General features: G+C 35.3%; 1 protein-coding gene across 1 annotated transcript; it reads right to left on the minus strand.

Annotated features, from left to right (window-relative positions):
- Window positions 1-11,090: 11,090 nt before the first annotated feature.
- On the minus strand, window positions 11,091-12,486 carry LOC145136523 (uncharacterized). The gene is made up of 3 exons (XM_079070644.1): window positions 12,416-12,486; window positions 12,259-12,335; window positions 11,091-11,457 (listed from the first exon to the last, which is right to left on the minus strand). The coding sequence occupies exons 1-3, from the start codon at window positions 12,477-12,479 to the stop codon at window positions 11,146-11,148; spliced, it is 453 nt and encodes a 150-aa protein (XP_078926770.1). The 5' UTR covers window positions 12,480-12,486; the 3' UTR covers window positions 11,091-11,145.
- Between the last annotated feature and the right edge of the window lie 4,108 nt (window positions 12,487-16,594).

The raw sequence follows: 16,594 nt of genomic DNA on the forward strand, positions 1-16,594 counted from the left end.
TATTCCTCCATTCTACAAGATATCGTATAGACATGAGACATGGATTGAAATCATTCTCTCAGTCTATGTGTTGTTTCCCGATTTCCGATTTATGACGACTGACTAATTGAACAAATCAAATCAGTCCTGGCCCGGCCGAGCACTTTCCTTTGTCATCACTAAATCATCGAGGGGCCCACAAATATCGCTTTTATCCCACTTTGGGTAAAAGGAATGGATAAACTTTGACTCAAATGTTTGCTTGCACCTACTAATCGAATCACACACAACAATAAGTTTTATAACACCAATGGTGCGTTTACTTATCATCAATGTGCAACCGACCAGCAAATAACAACTCACACGTCTCGGTTTCAAGAATATACAATGTTATCGTCTCACCAATCACTCGTGATAAAACCATGAAGTGATTCAAGTGAGCGTGGGTTTAATCCAATACTTTAATCTTATTAAAGCACTCATGAACTCTGCAGCAAACTTGTGCTATGTCTAAACACTTTTATACAATCTGCAAACAGATTCATGACAGTCTTCCTTCATACTTACTTCCAACGTATGACCGACTGTGGAGGTTCGAATAACCCAGTTATTCTGGAAGTCAAAACATGCAAAGTGAAACGCAATAATAATATTAATCCTATGTGGTCCCAAAACTTTTGAGCATAAATAAAAACACTTTTATTTAAACACCATATTGATTACTCATTATTCATTGCTTACTGTTTCAGAAAATCAACTTATTACTCGAATTATAACCACAATTGTCCCATGCTCCAAGCATGCACACTTTGGTTTCCTATGGTCCATACTTTGTAAAATTAGATCAATTGAAAAACCTTTTCAATGAAACTCATTTCACAATCCCCAATCCTTATCATTAGCGTAAGAATATCAAATTCTTGCCACTTTTAGAATGTGTCAGATTCTAACATTTTATGCAACGATCCTTTCGTAAAGTCATAGCACAGAAGTCATCACTTGGCCAATGAATTCACAAAGTACTCTATCAGAAATTGTTACAAGACAATTCCATAGACGTGAAGTCTCACATTCAAAGTACATTCCTTTGAACATCCTTCTCGCATAAAAGTTTCTAATCTAGACATATTTCTTAATATCCAAATCCCATTAATGGAAACATTTCCATGTTTGCCATATGACAACTCATTCCTAATAGAATCTTATCTATTCATAATAATGTCGATATGGTCCATCCAATACTATATTTCCAACTACTCACAAGCAACCAATCCTCAGCGAACTTTGGATTGTCCTTTGATAGTTGTTTAATTATTTTAGTCAAAACTAATTCTGGTTCCTTTTTCCCTCTTAATGCCCTAGGCATTTGGAAAATTTTAGAATGGTCAAATATTATAGCATATACAATCGATCCTATACCCGAAGCGTATTGGACACGATGCATAATGTCTCACATAAAGACGTGATACTTTATCATCCTTCTGCCATAATATTTTATGTGCCATGTTCCCACTGTTCGAACTATGAAGAGGGATGCCGTAATCATAATCGAATATTGAGAATGCACTATGTATCCTTGACTAAATTTATTAACATTTCTCGATCTAATCTTTTAGATTTTTGAAACGAAGTATAATATTCTCTCCCTTAATTATAGCAAAACAACTTTTCAACCCCTACAACTTTGCCAAGTGAATCTTTGTTTTCTATAATTAATATTGCTAACTTGCAATACTTACCATAATAATCATGCTCCCACTAACATGATGATTATTTTCTTACCTGCATAACACTTATGCTCCCACTAGCTTTGACATGTATTCAGAAAACAATTGAACTTCCAGAAAACAATGCTTATTGAATTCCTTAAGTTCACATTTCTAATACCTAATGCTTTGATAAGCCTTTATCTAAGCTTTTTAAGCTCATACACCTTTGACTTAGATAGCTCACATGTGTGTCTAAACAATTCAGAATTTATGTTACTAAGTCCCAAATGTTCAGATCAATTGCCAAATCTCACAATTCGAACTATGAAAAGGGATGCCGTAATCATAATCGAATTTGAGAATACAATTTTCACAATTGCTATCTTCTTAAAATCTTTCTTAGTGAAAGCATTTCCTCACAATCATTTTCATGAAGGAGGAAAACCTTATGACACTTTGATTTTATGATGTATGTATTCCTATCCATGTGAATTTGTCAAAACGAAAGTTTGCGACAAATCCAAAACCATATGGACTGAACTTGTTCAATCTTGATTTCTTGCCTCATGGTAACATGAATGCCCACCATGTCTTCCTAGCAACTCACCCTTTCATATCAATGTACTTTCTATTGATCAAGGTGCTTTGTCTTTATGCATTCAAATGAGAACTCATAGAACTCACACGCATAATTAGCTCAATTGGAATGGCACAGAAAAAGAGTATGTCATCCACGATAGGCTTTAAACCTCAAGTCGTGTGCTAGTGATGATCAACTAGGTTTACTCTTGATTTGTTCTTGAAACTTTTCAAGACCATTAAGACTCCCACTGACTCCTTGACATATAAGATTCTCTTGTCAAGAAACATTTCTTGACAAACAAATATTCAAGAGTTAGTGTAGCCTTTTGTCAAGTTTAACACTTCACACAATTGGTCCTGGTTGGTCTTTGTCTTATCCAATACATCACAACTTACCAATTTCAAATGTGCAAGAATAAGAAAACTTTTCCAAATTCCACATTTGTCGAGTGTTATAAACCTACTTAAGACTTGTCACTCATGTCAGAATCTTGACTCTAAGACTTGATATTGGAACGAAGTATGATTGATTTCTTGATTTAACCATTTCTACAATTCTCGATTCCTCTTCTTAGACATGCAATTGCACTAAGACTCACTTAGAGGATCAATTGAGATATTGTTCTTAATCATTAAGACTTATCATAAAACACAATAAAAGGTACTATCCCTTCTTCTTAGAATAGAGAAACTTTTATCTTTCTGCCTACTTGATTCTTCTTACTCGTTCTGCTATTGATTGAAACTCTTTCAATCAACTTAGAATTATTCTTAATCTTATAAGTATAATCATATTTACTAAACTTTAGTAAATCATGACGAATATCTTTATCACTCTTGTGGTGGACTTGATCAACGCACAACCTAGTGTACTCGATCTCCTGGTCCTTCTCTTGACACTTTGCCAAAGAATTAGTCTAATTTCCAAAATATGAAGTTTCTCATTCATCACGCAACCAAGTTGTATGATTCCAAGTTTCTATCCAATTGAGACTTGGGCGATGAGAATCTTCCTTTATTTGGCAAATCCTCGACATTTCACAATCAAGAATCACATCCAATTGCTAAAATTAGAAATACATAAACATCCATTTTTCACATATGCCATTGCAAGGATAAATAAATAGGACGAAATCAAAATTCATTTTATTGCGGAAAAACTTGTCCTTACAATGCAATTCAAATGAAAACTAGGCTATTTCAATTTCTAAGCAATCTATTCTAACTCTAAAGTAGTAGCTCAAAAATCCGATCTTCAAGCAATGCGATCGAAATCCATTTCTTCACGATCAGATTCAGCTTACTTCTTCCCTTAAGCTTCCTCTCTTTTCTTCGATCCTACAAAACATCAAAATGTAATCTTATCACATCATGTATTGAAAATTAAAGAATAGGAACTTATAGAGTTAGTTATTGGATTTTACCTGAAGTAGAGCCATACGTCTTGACTCTCCCATCTCTTAAATCTCTCAGGTAAACAGGGCAGCTTCGTCTCCAATGCCCCTTCTCTTGGCAGTAGAAGCAGATGGACTCTTTTGGAATGGCACAAGGAACTATCTCAGAATTTACCTTTTCTGGATTTTCAATGTCCATTGAAGTTTGGGAGTTTGATTTGCCAGACAAATTTGCTCGATCAGCACGCCAAATCATTTATGATTTAGCAGTTATAAGCAAATAGGTCAAATCAATGAGGGTCACGTCATGGTCCATCATATAGTACTCTCTAACGAACTCACTATATGATTCAGGAAGTGACTGAAGAACCCAGTCAACAGCCAACATTTCTGAGATATCGACACCCATCATCCTTAACCTATCAATGTGTGACTTCATCTCTAAGATGTGTGCACACACAGGTTTCCCATCTTCATGTTTACTTGCCAATAGGGCTTGAGTGAGCTTGAACTTTTCAAGCCTTTGAACTTGTGGGTTAGGGAGAATAATTGGGGGAGGTGGAGGAAGTGAAGCTTGACTCTCATTTCCTTGACCGTATCGTGGAACGTCATCTTCATTTGGAAAGCTTGTTCCAAGGGACTTGGGAAGACCATTGTAAGATTTAGACATCTACAAAACGGGAGAAAATTCAAGTTAGTTGATAAGAATCCTTGATGTAACACCCAAATGAAACATCAAGGCTAGGATCCAACACAACATTCTACAACCTAGAAGAGGGATGCCGTAATCTAGTTGCAGAATATTTGAAGGTAGGTAAATGACGATTTACCAATTTCCACCATGAAAAACGAAAAAGAAATTTAAGTTTTAAATGAATTGAAACTCCTAGATCTTTTGAGATTCATTGAACTTTTCAATGGCATGTTTAATCTCGATTATGCCCTTCTATTTGTGACTGGGATGCCGAGGATCACAAACAAGGTGTGAATAACCATACGAATCACGTGGTGCACCCAATTGCTACTATCACCTAATCAATGTGCCGGTTAGCCACACACGCTCCATTGATCTATGATAAACATCAAGCCACCCTTCGCCACCAATGTCAATCCCACATTAGTGTGCCGGTTAGCCACACACGCTCCACTAACGTTTGACAAGGGTACGAAGTGTAATTCCATGGATTAGCATACAAATTCACATTTTGCCCTAAAGTAACTAAGATTGGGAATTTGTAAAAGCATTTAGTTACTTTGTACTTCATTATAGTTATAATGGAAGGTTTCGTCCTATCCTACCCGTTCGGCTAACGACCCTCCACTAGTCAAGAGTGCGGTGGGTAAGAGTGGATACCCATTCAATCGCCATTTTATAGGCAATTTCCATAAACACCCCTTATAGACCAGCTTCGTGAATGAGGCCTACTAACGGTAAGACTGACTCTTTACTCATATATATATATATATATATATATATATATAATATTAGACTTTTAATGTTACATATATATAGTATAGGGTGTATTTTACACTTTTAAAATACTTAGGTGGTTTTATTAACTTTCTCTTTTAATTAAACTTTTAATTAACTTAACAAAACCATGAGGGTGTAATTTGAACTTTTCAAAATACTAGAGTTTTAGAATTTAAATATTACATAATTAAACTATTAATCAAAATTTTAAATTCCAAAACTTGAGGGCAAGTTTTGAAACATTTCAAAACATTAGGGTTTAGAATTTAAATATTTCAACATTAAACTTTTAATCAAAAATTTTAAATTCCAAAACTTGAGGGCAAGTTTTTGAAACTTTTCAAAATATTTGGGTTTAACTATTTAAATTTCAAAAACAAAACTTTTAAGTTCAAATTTAAACTATAAAACCTAAAGGGAGTAATTTGAAACTATTCAAACTTACTAGGGATCAAATAACAAATAATATAAATCAAACAATTAATTTAGTGATTATCTATATTTGACCTAATTCAATTTCTTGCAAGATAAGTTACCCAATTAATACAAATAATCAATTTTAATCATATAAGGAATCTATTATCTAATCAATTGGTAAATATCTTTTGTTTTTGGCAAGGATAGTCTCACAAAATCATTAAAATTCGAATTTTATCAGTAAAAACAGATTAGGCAACTATTCCATAGCAAAAACAGCAAGAAATCCCGATATTGCCTCTGTCAGACGATCCGACTCGCCGAGTCACTCATGGACTCGCCGAGTAGGGCCGACTCGCCGAGTCCATGAAGGGACTCGCCGAGTCCAGTCGAACAAAAGGCAGAAAAATGATTTTTAGCATGTAAACAGTTATAGCATCACATACAATAGAAACCAATCAAGGCTCTGATACCACTGATGGGTTTTATGCATAAGAACAATCCTATGTGCTCATACAAACCCTAATGCTTGGATCTAGGTTTCTCTATTGTACATGCAATGAATCCAAGACTTACAAACCCTAATCTAATAAATTAAAACTGAAATAAGGGTTTAGTAATTACCTTTGATTGTTATATAGCAATAACAATCAATCCTTGCTTTGATTGGCTTCAGAAAGCTTAGTGCCTCAAGTGTTGCACCTCTAATGGAGTCACAAACACCACTAAGCAACTTGGATGAAGAGGGAGGAGAGAGGATGCACCAAAAACGGCTGGAAACCCTAGAGGAACTCTTGTCCACGTTTTTGGGGCTTAAGGGTCCTTTATATACATGTAGGCTATTAGGGTTTACAACTAGGAAACCCTAATCTGACTGCTTAGGCCTTAAGCAATCCAATGGACCATTCCAGAAGGCCCTTGGACGATTTCTTTATGGACCTCCATATAGAATTCGTCCATTGCCATCTAATGGATCCTAAGCCCAACTTTGTAACTATCTTATAATTACAATATCGGTCCCCTTAATTTAATTAATCTCTTTTAGTCACAAAATTAATTCTTAATTAATTCTTGACTAATATTAATTAAACAATATGATTTCTCCTTTAATATATTATTCTTATAATATATTAATAAATCATAATTAAACCTTTCTCTCCTTAATTCATCCTACATATTGCTATGGTGAAGGCAACCCAAAAGGACCATGCTCATAATCGGGTCAAGTACATACCAAAATAGTTATGGACTTAGACACTAATCCAACATAAACCACCTCAAGGAAGTCATATCTAAGTGTTGGAGTGAGGTCTTAATCGTTTAAGAGCTGAATGAGAAAATTGGCAAGTTGGTGGAGTACGTTGGGCGTACAAGCAGGTACACGTAAGCCCTAAAGCGAGTACGCTGAGCGTACGAGCTGAGTACGCCCTGCGTACTCAGCAGTGGGCTTCGGTCATGTGGGCTTCTCGATGTTGGGCCATGTTTGGACTCTAGATGATTTGGGCCTTGTGGGCCATTAGAATACTATTTTGGGCTAGTGATATTTTATTGGACCTTTGGTTGAAGGCCCATGAAGGGGTTTGGGCCCAATTTGGAAAATTGGGCCATATTTGGGCCTTGGATGATTATTTTGGAATTTGGGCTTTTTAGACATTGGATTGGGCTTTGGCCTTGGGCCAAGTTAGGGAAAGGATAAAAATGTCTTTACCATAGTTTGGACTCTTAGAGTGAGTCGGGATCCAATTATTAATTGGATGTTATTTTATGATAGCGTGGGGATTTTTGCGGGCCAGCAAACAGAGATCTTTCTATGAGATTCAGTTGTGCGAGGTGAGTTTCCTCACCATGTTTAGCGAGCCTAAGGCACCAATGTCAGCCCATGATTGGTTATTCTAGGATACTAGATGTCTGTGTGACTCTTGTATGTGTATATGCTTATTTGACTTGTATGTTGGGCGGGGCCCGTTATACTCAGTGGGTGGGGCCCGTTATACGAGTGTGGGCGGGGCCCGATACAGTCATTGCACGGGGCCCATTATATGTTTATATATGTATGGTATGTGGAATTTTGGGGAACTCACTAAGCTTTGCGCTTACGGTTTTCAGTTTATGTTTCAGGTACTTCAGATTAAAAGGGAAGAGCCTAGGATGATTGCAGAGCACACACCACCGTTTTTCGCATGTTGAGATTTAATCTGATATGTTTTGATGTAGTGACATACTTTGATCTTTTGGGTTGTAAAACAATGTTTGGATTAATGTTTTTATTAAATCAAAAATTAAATTTTTGGGTCTTATTTTTGGGACGTTACAGTTCACTTCACGGTTTTGGCAGAGATTCCATGAGGAACTGGGTACGAGACTACACTTTAGAAGTGCTTATCATCCGCATACTGCCAGTCAGAGTGAGCGGACCATTCATACACTTGAGGACATGTTGCGAGCCTGTGTGATTGATTGCTGTGGGAGTTGGGACTCCTACTTTCCATTAGTTGAGTTTTCATACAACAACAACTATACTCCAGTATCGGTGCACCGCCATTCGAGCTTTTCTATGGGAGGAAGTGTCGTAACCCATTCTGCTGGGGAGAGGTTGGTCACAGGGTTATGGGAAGGACTGAATTATTCCTTCAGACGACAAAGCTTATTCAACAGATCATACAAAGGTTACAGACAACTCAGAGTCGGCAGAAGAGTTATGCCGACAGATGCCGATTGGAGTTGGAGTTCCAGGTCGACGGTATGGTTCTACTGAAGGTATCACCATGGAAGGGTGTAATATGCTTTAGGAATAGGGGCAAGTTGGGGCCCCGGTTTATTGGGTCGTTTCGAGTGATTGCCAGGGTTGACGGGGTAGCTTACGGGTTGGATTTGCCTGAGGAGCTCAATCAGATCCACAACACCTTCCATGTTTCCCAGCTTCGAAAGTGTATGACTAATGATTCAACAGTTTTTCCTTTAGATGATATCCGCTGATTGACTAAATTATGTTGAGAGGCCAGTAGTGATTTTGGATAGGAAGACGAAGGCCGTGCACAACAAGGTGGTATCTTTGGTCAAGGTTTAGTGGAAACATTAGAAGGGTTCCAAATAGACTTGGGAACCCGAGGCAAAGATGCAGGAGCATTACCCTGAATTATTCACAGCAACGGACTTCGAGGATGAACTCTGATTCAAGTGAGGGAGAATTGTAACATCTCGATTTCCAGGTATTTTACATTTTGACCCTAGGTATGAGTATCATTTGCAGATTTGGTCCCGCATGTCATTTTTGTAATTTTTGGGAGTTGCTTACGTACGCTGGGAGTACTTGGCCTGGACCTAAAACCCTAATATTTAGGGTTTGTACACTATTTATTTATCCTTAACTCTCAAGGCTCCTTTCATTTATCAACCTCCAGCCTCATATTCGACCCATACAAACTCTAATCCATTTTTAGAGCATCTTTGAGTCGTGAGTGTGTATTTTGGTGATCTTGAAGGAGGAAGAAGGAAAAGGAGACCATCTTAGAAGAGTGAAGCACCTTGGATCCAGAAACACATCATCATTTGACACCACTTGGAGGTAAAAAGCTCTGATCTTGATGAAGTTTTGCTTAGATCTTGATTAGCCATGGATTGTGTTCATTTTGGTCCCATAAGCTTGATGTATATGAGTATGGGTTACTCTAATTCATTTGAGATGTCCTTTCAGAAATTTTAGAGTGTTTAGAGCCATGAAAATGTAATATTGGTCCTTAGTTTTCCCCCATGCATGGACTAGGATGTCTTAATGAGTTAAGAAGTTAGGGTTTTTGGTTTTGAGCACCTATTAGCCATGCAAGATCATAATGTTGGAAACTTTATGATTAAGGACATCATTTGAAGACTAGATCTGGATTTTGGACGAAAGAGCTTAAGGTATTAAGCACTTATTAGAAATAGAGGGTGGCTGACACGTACGGTGGGCGTACCAGAAGGTACGTTGCGCGTACGTGGTCAACATCTCGATTTTGGTCAAGCTTTGAGTATGTTGAGCGTACTCAGCCGAGTCAACTCGGTTGACTTTTTGACTTTCGATCTTGACCATATTTTGACATGCTGAGGAGAAGAAGAAGAAGAAGAAGGTCGAAAAGAGGAGCTCTAGGAAGAAAGGAACGATGGGTGGGGAATGTAACCGGCCTGTAAAATGGTTGGTGACATGCTGTAAGAGGTAAAAACTTGATAAAAACCACAATTGAACCAATTTTACGGTATGTTAAGGTATTAATGCACCAAAAACTGGACATGCCACAAAATCGAACAATGGGTATAAAATGGTGAGCTTTTATCTTAAATCTTAATAACCTTTGTTTTATTGATTTATTCTCTTTTTTACGGAGGGGTAGACTTTTTAACCACCAGCGAGCCGCAACAGAGTAAAGGAAAGAAGCTACGAAAAATGTTTCGCGAAGGTACGTTCGATCAATTCGACTCCCTCGTGTTTATCCGTGGTAATCTCATTGATTTCCATTTTCTCGTTTGGTTTGTGATCAGTCAATTATAAGGTTTTATATGAATCTGTAATTACAGATTAGGGTTTATCGCATGCGTAGGACTAAGTTTGTTTTTCCTGTATTTATAAAACTGATCATGTGATTGTTTCTTTTGATCGTTTCAGAATTGGTATGGTGTTCTTTTCGTTTCGATTCTTGGTTTGAGTTTTTCGATTAATAGTTACCGTTTTGTTGACATTGATGTAAGACTAATTTTTAACGTTATTGGTTATAAATGTTACAATGCATATGTGATTTATGTTGATAATATTGTTCTGTATATTTAAGGCTGTTGTATGTTTGTATTTTTTTTATTTTCTTTCTTTTTTAACATTGAACTAGGGATTGTTCAGATTTGATAATTATGGTAGAGGAAGAAAATCAAATTGAGATGAAGGAAGAGGTGAAGGATGAAGCAGCAGATGTAAGCATATATTGATGTTTTCTTCTTCTTTCTTCTGTTTAGGTCTGTGTTTGATTGTATGGTGAAGAATTACCGACTTATATTGCCTTCATGTCTATTTCTGGTTGATGTGTTTTGATGTTGCTTTGTTAAATAAATAATGCATTTATGATGCATAAATGTTGGTTTTGATTCTTATGGTCGGAAGACATATGATTTGCAGTTTGTGCTACTTACATTACATGTCATAATGCATACATGCTTTTTTATTTGTTGATGAGTCTGCTTATGCACTTGCTAAAAGTTGAGGTAAAATCTCTGGTAAACTTATAGAAACATATAATGCTATCCATTTTGCCTATAGACTAACAATGTAGACAGTTTATGATTTGCTTAAGATGCACATATTTTGTTTTATCACTCGAGCTAATATGGAACTTCCAACAATCTTTTAGTAACTTTTGTATCTTCAAATTTTATTTATATAGAAAGGCAGGAACATAATTTTTCACCAAATGAGGTAAAAACTCATTTCCATGCTAGAACAGTATCGGTATGTAGTAGCATTACATTACAAATTACTTAGTGGATGCACCTCCTCTTATTTCACTCTATACATAGTAGTTTTATAAAACCAACAGTCGGCTTATTAAATAAAACAAGTTTTCTATTTCTAGTATAATAGGAGGGCCAAAAGGGCAAAAACGGAAAATGTTGATGCAGTTGCAATCACAGAGCCACTGGCACTGGTCAAACTTGTCCCATTAAAACCTTGAGTGCACCCAATGTTGATGGTGTCATTTAAGTTGTTGATAGTGGCTTTGTTTCGAAACACGTAATTTTGTTTAACGTACTTAACACATTTAAGAAGTTGTTGAGTGTGTTGTGCACAACCTCCTTCACAAAATGCTTGCGTCTCATTTGCACTTATGTTCAACCATCCACCTACATGGAGCGTGAACTTTCCCGGGCAATCCGAAGATACCTGCACAACCACCAATTATGTCCTTTACTTTTTTTAGATATAATACTGGTTTTGACTTAATGACATTATTAATGGGTTAAGCTTTTAACATGAAGATGGACGCTTATGCATGACTGTTTCTTTTTTACTTAATATCGACATAATGACTTGATGAGTTGAGCCAAAAAACACGACTTAAATACATTAACCCGTTATCTATTTGCCCTTCCTTTTTCCTCCCAACTCCCAATGTTAAAACTAAAACTGATGAATGTTGTGAAATTGGTTTTTTAGAATGTAAGGGTAAAATGGTGATTTAGTCTAGTTCAGATGGATCATTCATTTAAAAAAAGAAAAGAAAATGGCCTTATGTATACAATATTTTATCTATATTAGACATCATTATCCATTCGGCTGTTTTACATTTACAAAACTTAAAAAGGAAATAAAGAAAAGAAACAAAATTGGTTTTTTGGAATGGAAGGTTAAAATGGTCGTTTGGTCTACTTAAGATGGTTTGTTCGTTTAAAAAAATGGCCTTGTGTATACAATATTTTTTCTCGATCAGACATCACTATCTGCATCTGTTTTACATTTACAAAACTTAAAAAGAAATAAAGAAAAGAAACACCACCTTATTTATTTGACTTGGGTTGTATTTTATCTTTATCTAAGCAAAATGAATATAATTAAAAATTTAGTTAAAAAGGTGAGTGGGTGTAGCGTTTAAAGCTGTCTAAAATGCATAGTTGCATACAACTTCCTATAAATTGATGTATTGAAAAAAAAAATTAAAATATATGAAGGAAATAGAAAACTTACATTGAGTAGGCAATAGTATGCACTTAGATCTTGTATAAAAGGTGCAAGATTAACGTTGTAAGTGGGGTTCGTTGTATCTGAAAAAAGAACAGCCTTAGCAATCAACGCCGTGTATTTCATCATGCAAAGTATCAAATTTTGAAAGCAAACAACTTACTAATCTTGAAGGAACTTGAAATCCCAAAGAAACCCAATAAAGACAATCCGAAAAGCATAAGCATTCGAGAATTTTTCATTTTGATTTGGTGGACAAAACATAAAATTTTGCTATTAATTTATACTTGAAAGAAAGACTATAGACATGAACGATCGTTGAATCAATTTTATCACTAAAAACAATGGGATAACAAAAGTATATCCCATTACATTTGACATAAACAAGAATTAGCTTTCAAAATATTCCATAATGTTCTTTTTGAGATTGTATACCATCAGCAAATCGTTGTATGCATTAGATAGTTGTTAAGTGGATTTAGGTATACTTATCCATTAAGTTGGATATACATGTTTATACCATTGTCTTTATTTTTTAAGGTAAAATATATGTAAAATGTACTAACCATTTAATTTATCATAGAATGATCATGTGTCAATAGTGGAAGGACACCAACTACAAGCCTTGTTTTGAGATATTATGTATATTAAACTTGAAGGTGAAAATTCAAAACTTAGGAAACATTAAATCAATCTCATTCTGATTCAAAGGAACCAATAGCTCCACAAATTTTGATAAATGATGTTTTGGCAAAAGAAGCTAAAATTGCAATCGAAAAATACAATAATGTGAATAAACTTTATAACAACTCGTGTATTTCAGCTAAAACCATTGATCTGATCACCAATGGCCTCAACAAATTGAGAGGATAATGTGCACATGTGTTGCTTTGATCCATATTATGAATCGAATTAAGTTTTGAAATATTTTGAAATGATTTTTCAAACTAAGAGGTGTATGATGAAATTTGTACTACCAAAATATAAAAAGTAAACCTAGTAAAAGTTTGCTACCTTAATTCTTTTTAGGAATTATGATTTTTTTTATCATGGAAGTTTCAAAATTGTCATCATTTGGTCATTAAAGTTTTAATCGCGCTGATTAAGTCCCTAGATTTTTAATTGCCACTATTTAGCCACTTGAGCAGTTTTCCGGTTGCCACTTGCCACGTAGTTGTGATGATGCACCTATGTGTTCTAAATAAAGTGTTTTGATGAACTAGCGGAATTACTTAAACATCATGATCATTTGCTCCGTTTCTTTTATTTCCTACTCAACTTGATGCACACAAATGTTTGATGAAGAGAAGGGAGAAATAGCCGAATACTAGTGTGGATTGCCTCACAACACTCAAAAAATGATTTCACAATTGTATATTAGTAGGAGTAGGGATAAAGATGTGGAGAAGCTTCAAGTCTTGTTCAATGTCATCAACGAGCTTCATGAAAGGGTGGTGATGAAGAACACATTGATTGACAACCAGAGGGCTTTTGTGAAGGAAGTGAAGTTTTTGTTTTGTTTATTATCTTTTTGGCAAGGACAGGGTTGTGTTAAGCTTGTAAGTTGTTTTGCTTTGGATCTTTTTGAAAAATGGACTTAATAGGGATGTGTGGTATTTTTTTTTTTTTTTTTTTTTTTTTTTTGAATCGTATGTAATATAATAAATACTTTATCATTCTTGTTATGGTTCAACTTTCGATTGACTTAAACAACTTGACTTGACAGAAACAAATTCAACATAAAAAATACCTAGAAATTGGTTCTTGAAACTTATTTGCATTTTGATTTCTAATGGGTAGAAGGAAAAATCAAATACAATGGGGATTAGTGTTCTATCTTTGCTTAGAAGAGTATGTCATATGAAGGCTTTCTTGAACCAAAAGAGAGGAGACGATGAAACATTCTTGAAGAAGAGGAGATGAAATGAGAGAAAAAGAGACAAATACAACACCAGAGAAGATAGAGGGTTTTATTTGGCTTCTAGACGCCACATCAATGCCAAGTCGAGTCGTAACAAATAGTTAAATAGTGATAAAATTGAAACTTTAGAGACTTAATTAGTTTGATTATAACTTTAGTATCTAAATGGTGACAATTTTAAAAATTTCATAAAACTCAAATTTAATTACATTAAATCAGAAAAAAAGATATAAAATGGGTGGGTTAAGTTTATCTACAACATTTTAGCAAACATGCAAATGCAATTTATGTTATCGAAAAAAATGGATAATCATTGAGCAAAATGTGGTGGCCTCAACACGATTCCACACAAATACTTTTGGTTGATTTTAATTTAGATTTGATAATCAAAACTCAAAAGGGTTTCTTGCTCCTGAGATGTCGCTGCTAATCATGCCTCCCTTCACCTTTACGTTTCATTTTCATGGTTCAACTTGATTTCTCTGCATTTTAAGGGACCTTGTAGCCGTATATAATATATTTTTTCGATTCAAACATAAAAATGATTGTTCCTTTCAGACACCTGAATGGCCAAAATGTCAAACCGTGGAACAACAAAACGATTCTTAATTCGAGAAATGGATCGAAGCATCAAACAAATGTTGAAGCTGGTTGAAGAAGAAGGAGATTCTTTCGCCAAGAAAGCTGAAATCTATTGCCAAAAGAGACCAAAACTCCAATCTCATGTCGAAGACTTCTACCGAATGTTCAAATCATTGGTCGAGCGTTACAATGAAGCCAAAGCCGAATTGAGGAGGAGTCGCCCACCGGAACTCCGATCCCGAAACTCAGGCAACTTCGATGTGTTTTCCGAACCACCTTCCGCCATGACGTCTCCTGATCGCAGATTATCTCGTCGCTTATCAGAGATTCCAAATTTTGATTACTTTGGAAACAAAGGATATGAAACTTCAACATTGGATTCCGAGTCGGATTCAGATGATTCCCTTTTTCATAGTTATTCGAGTTCGTCAAATTACAGGCGATTGCGAAATAAGATCGTTGAATTGGAGACTGAACTTAAGAAGGTTCAGATGGAACATGAAGAGAGTCGATCAAACTCTGAAATTGCGTATTATGAGGAAGAATTACGGATCGCCAAGGAAAAGATTCGATCGTTAGAAGAAGAGATCGATCAATTGAGGATCAAACTCCATAGATACGAATCGATGGAACCCCTTTCAGATGAATCCATGGATGATTTTGAAACTCCACGGGTAAACGATCGTCTGGCCGACGAAACATTGGAGCAAGAAGTTAAACGATTCAGGCGTGAACTCGACTCCAATGCTCGTTTCCAAAATCATCATGAATCCGATAAAAAACAGCACAACTCTGAACTCGATGGTGAGAAACTGAAACTATCAGAAGAAAACTTGCAGCTTCAAGAACAGGTTAGGAAACTATCAAAACAAAAAAAGCTAGACGAGAACATCAAAGAATGGGAACGATGCAGACGTTTAGAAGAGCATCTGGAAAGGATTAGAATTCGGAACAATGAAATGGAAGATGAAATCGAGCAGTTAAAGATGGACAGAGAAGGGATTGTCTCTAGGATTTCTGAACTTGAAGAAGAAACGAGTTTGAAAGATGATCAAATCGATGAAATGAACGATCGTCTTGAAAAACTACATTTGGAAATCCAAAAGTCGATGAATTCTGTAGAGGAGTTGAGGCATCGAAGTCGAGAATTAAAGAAAGTGATTGAGAAGCAACAGGAGATGATCGAAGAAGGAGCTGAGGAAAAACGACAGGCTGTAAGGCAGCTGTGTTATACAATGGAACATTATCGGAATGCGTATCAAATGCTTCGACAAGATCTTTTGGAACAAAAGAAACCGGTTATGGCGTCACAGGGTGACATTGTTAGTATATAGAATTATTTTCTTTTATTCAAATATTAACATAGTATAATTTTTTTTTCTTATATTTTTAGGAGTATATATCATTTCAGTTACAAAAATCTTGTATTTAATACCAGAGAATAAAAAGTAGTCTAATTTAATTTATACTTGTAGTTTAAAAAAAAATGTCATTTTATATTATCTTTGTCAAATATTAACATGGTATAATTTTTTTTCTTATATTTTTAGAAGTATATATCACTTCAATTACATAAATCTCGTACTCAATATCAAAGAATAAAAAGTAGTCTAATTTAGACAATACGTCTCCAAACTGTTCAAAATGAAGTTTAATAAACCATAAAATGTGAGAAGATAATATATTAAAATAGTTTAATCTAATATAAAGTTACAATTGTAGTTTAAAAAAAAGGATATATGCAGTAAATTCTTAATACTTTAGGAAAAGTTTTAAAAAAGTCATAAATATATTTTTTTTTGAATAAAAAAGCCTACAAATCCGGGAAATTTATTCGGT

This window comes from Lactuca virosa, chromosome 9, assembly GCF_052849685.1.
Source record: "Lactuca virosa cultivar CGN04683 chromosome 9, Lactuca_virosa_CGN04683_v6, whole genome shotgun sequence".
Classification (NCBI taxonomy): Eukaryota; Viridiplantae; Streptophyta; class Magnoliopsida; order Asterales; family Asteraceae; genus Lactuca; species Lactuca virosa.

Excerpts from the sequence above, each read along its gene's own strand:
- LOC145136523 (XM_079070644.1), bottom strand. The coding sequence starts at position 12,479 with ATGCTTATGCTTTTCGGATTGTCTTTATTGGGTTTCTTTGGGATTTCA. Across the intron at positions 12,336-12,415 it reads TTCAAGTTCCTTCAAGATTA|ATACAACGAACCCCACTTAC; the intron begins GTAAGTTGTTTG and ends TTCTTTTTTCAG. Across the intron at positions 11,458-12,258 it reads CATACTATTGCCTACTCAAT|GTATCTTCGGATTGCCCGGG; the intron begins GTAAGTTTTCTA and ends GTGGTTGTGCAG.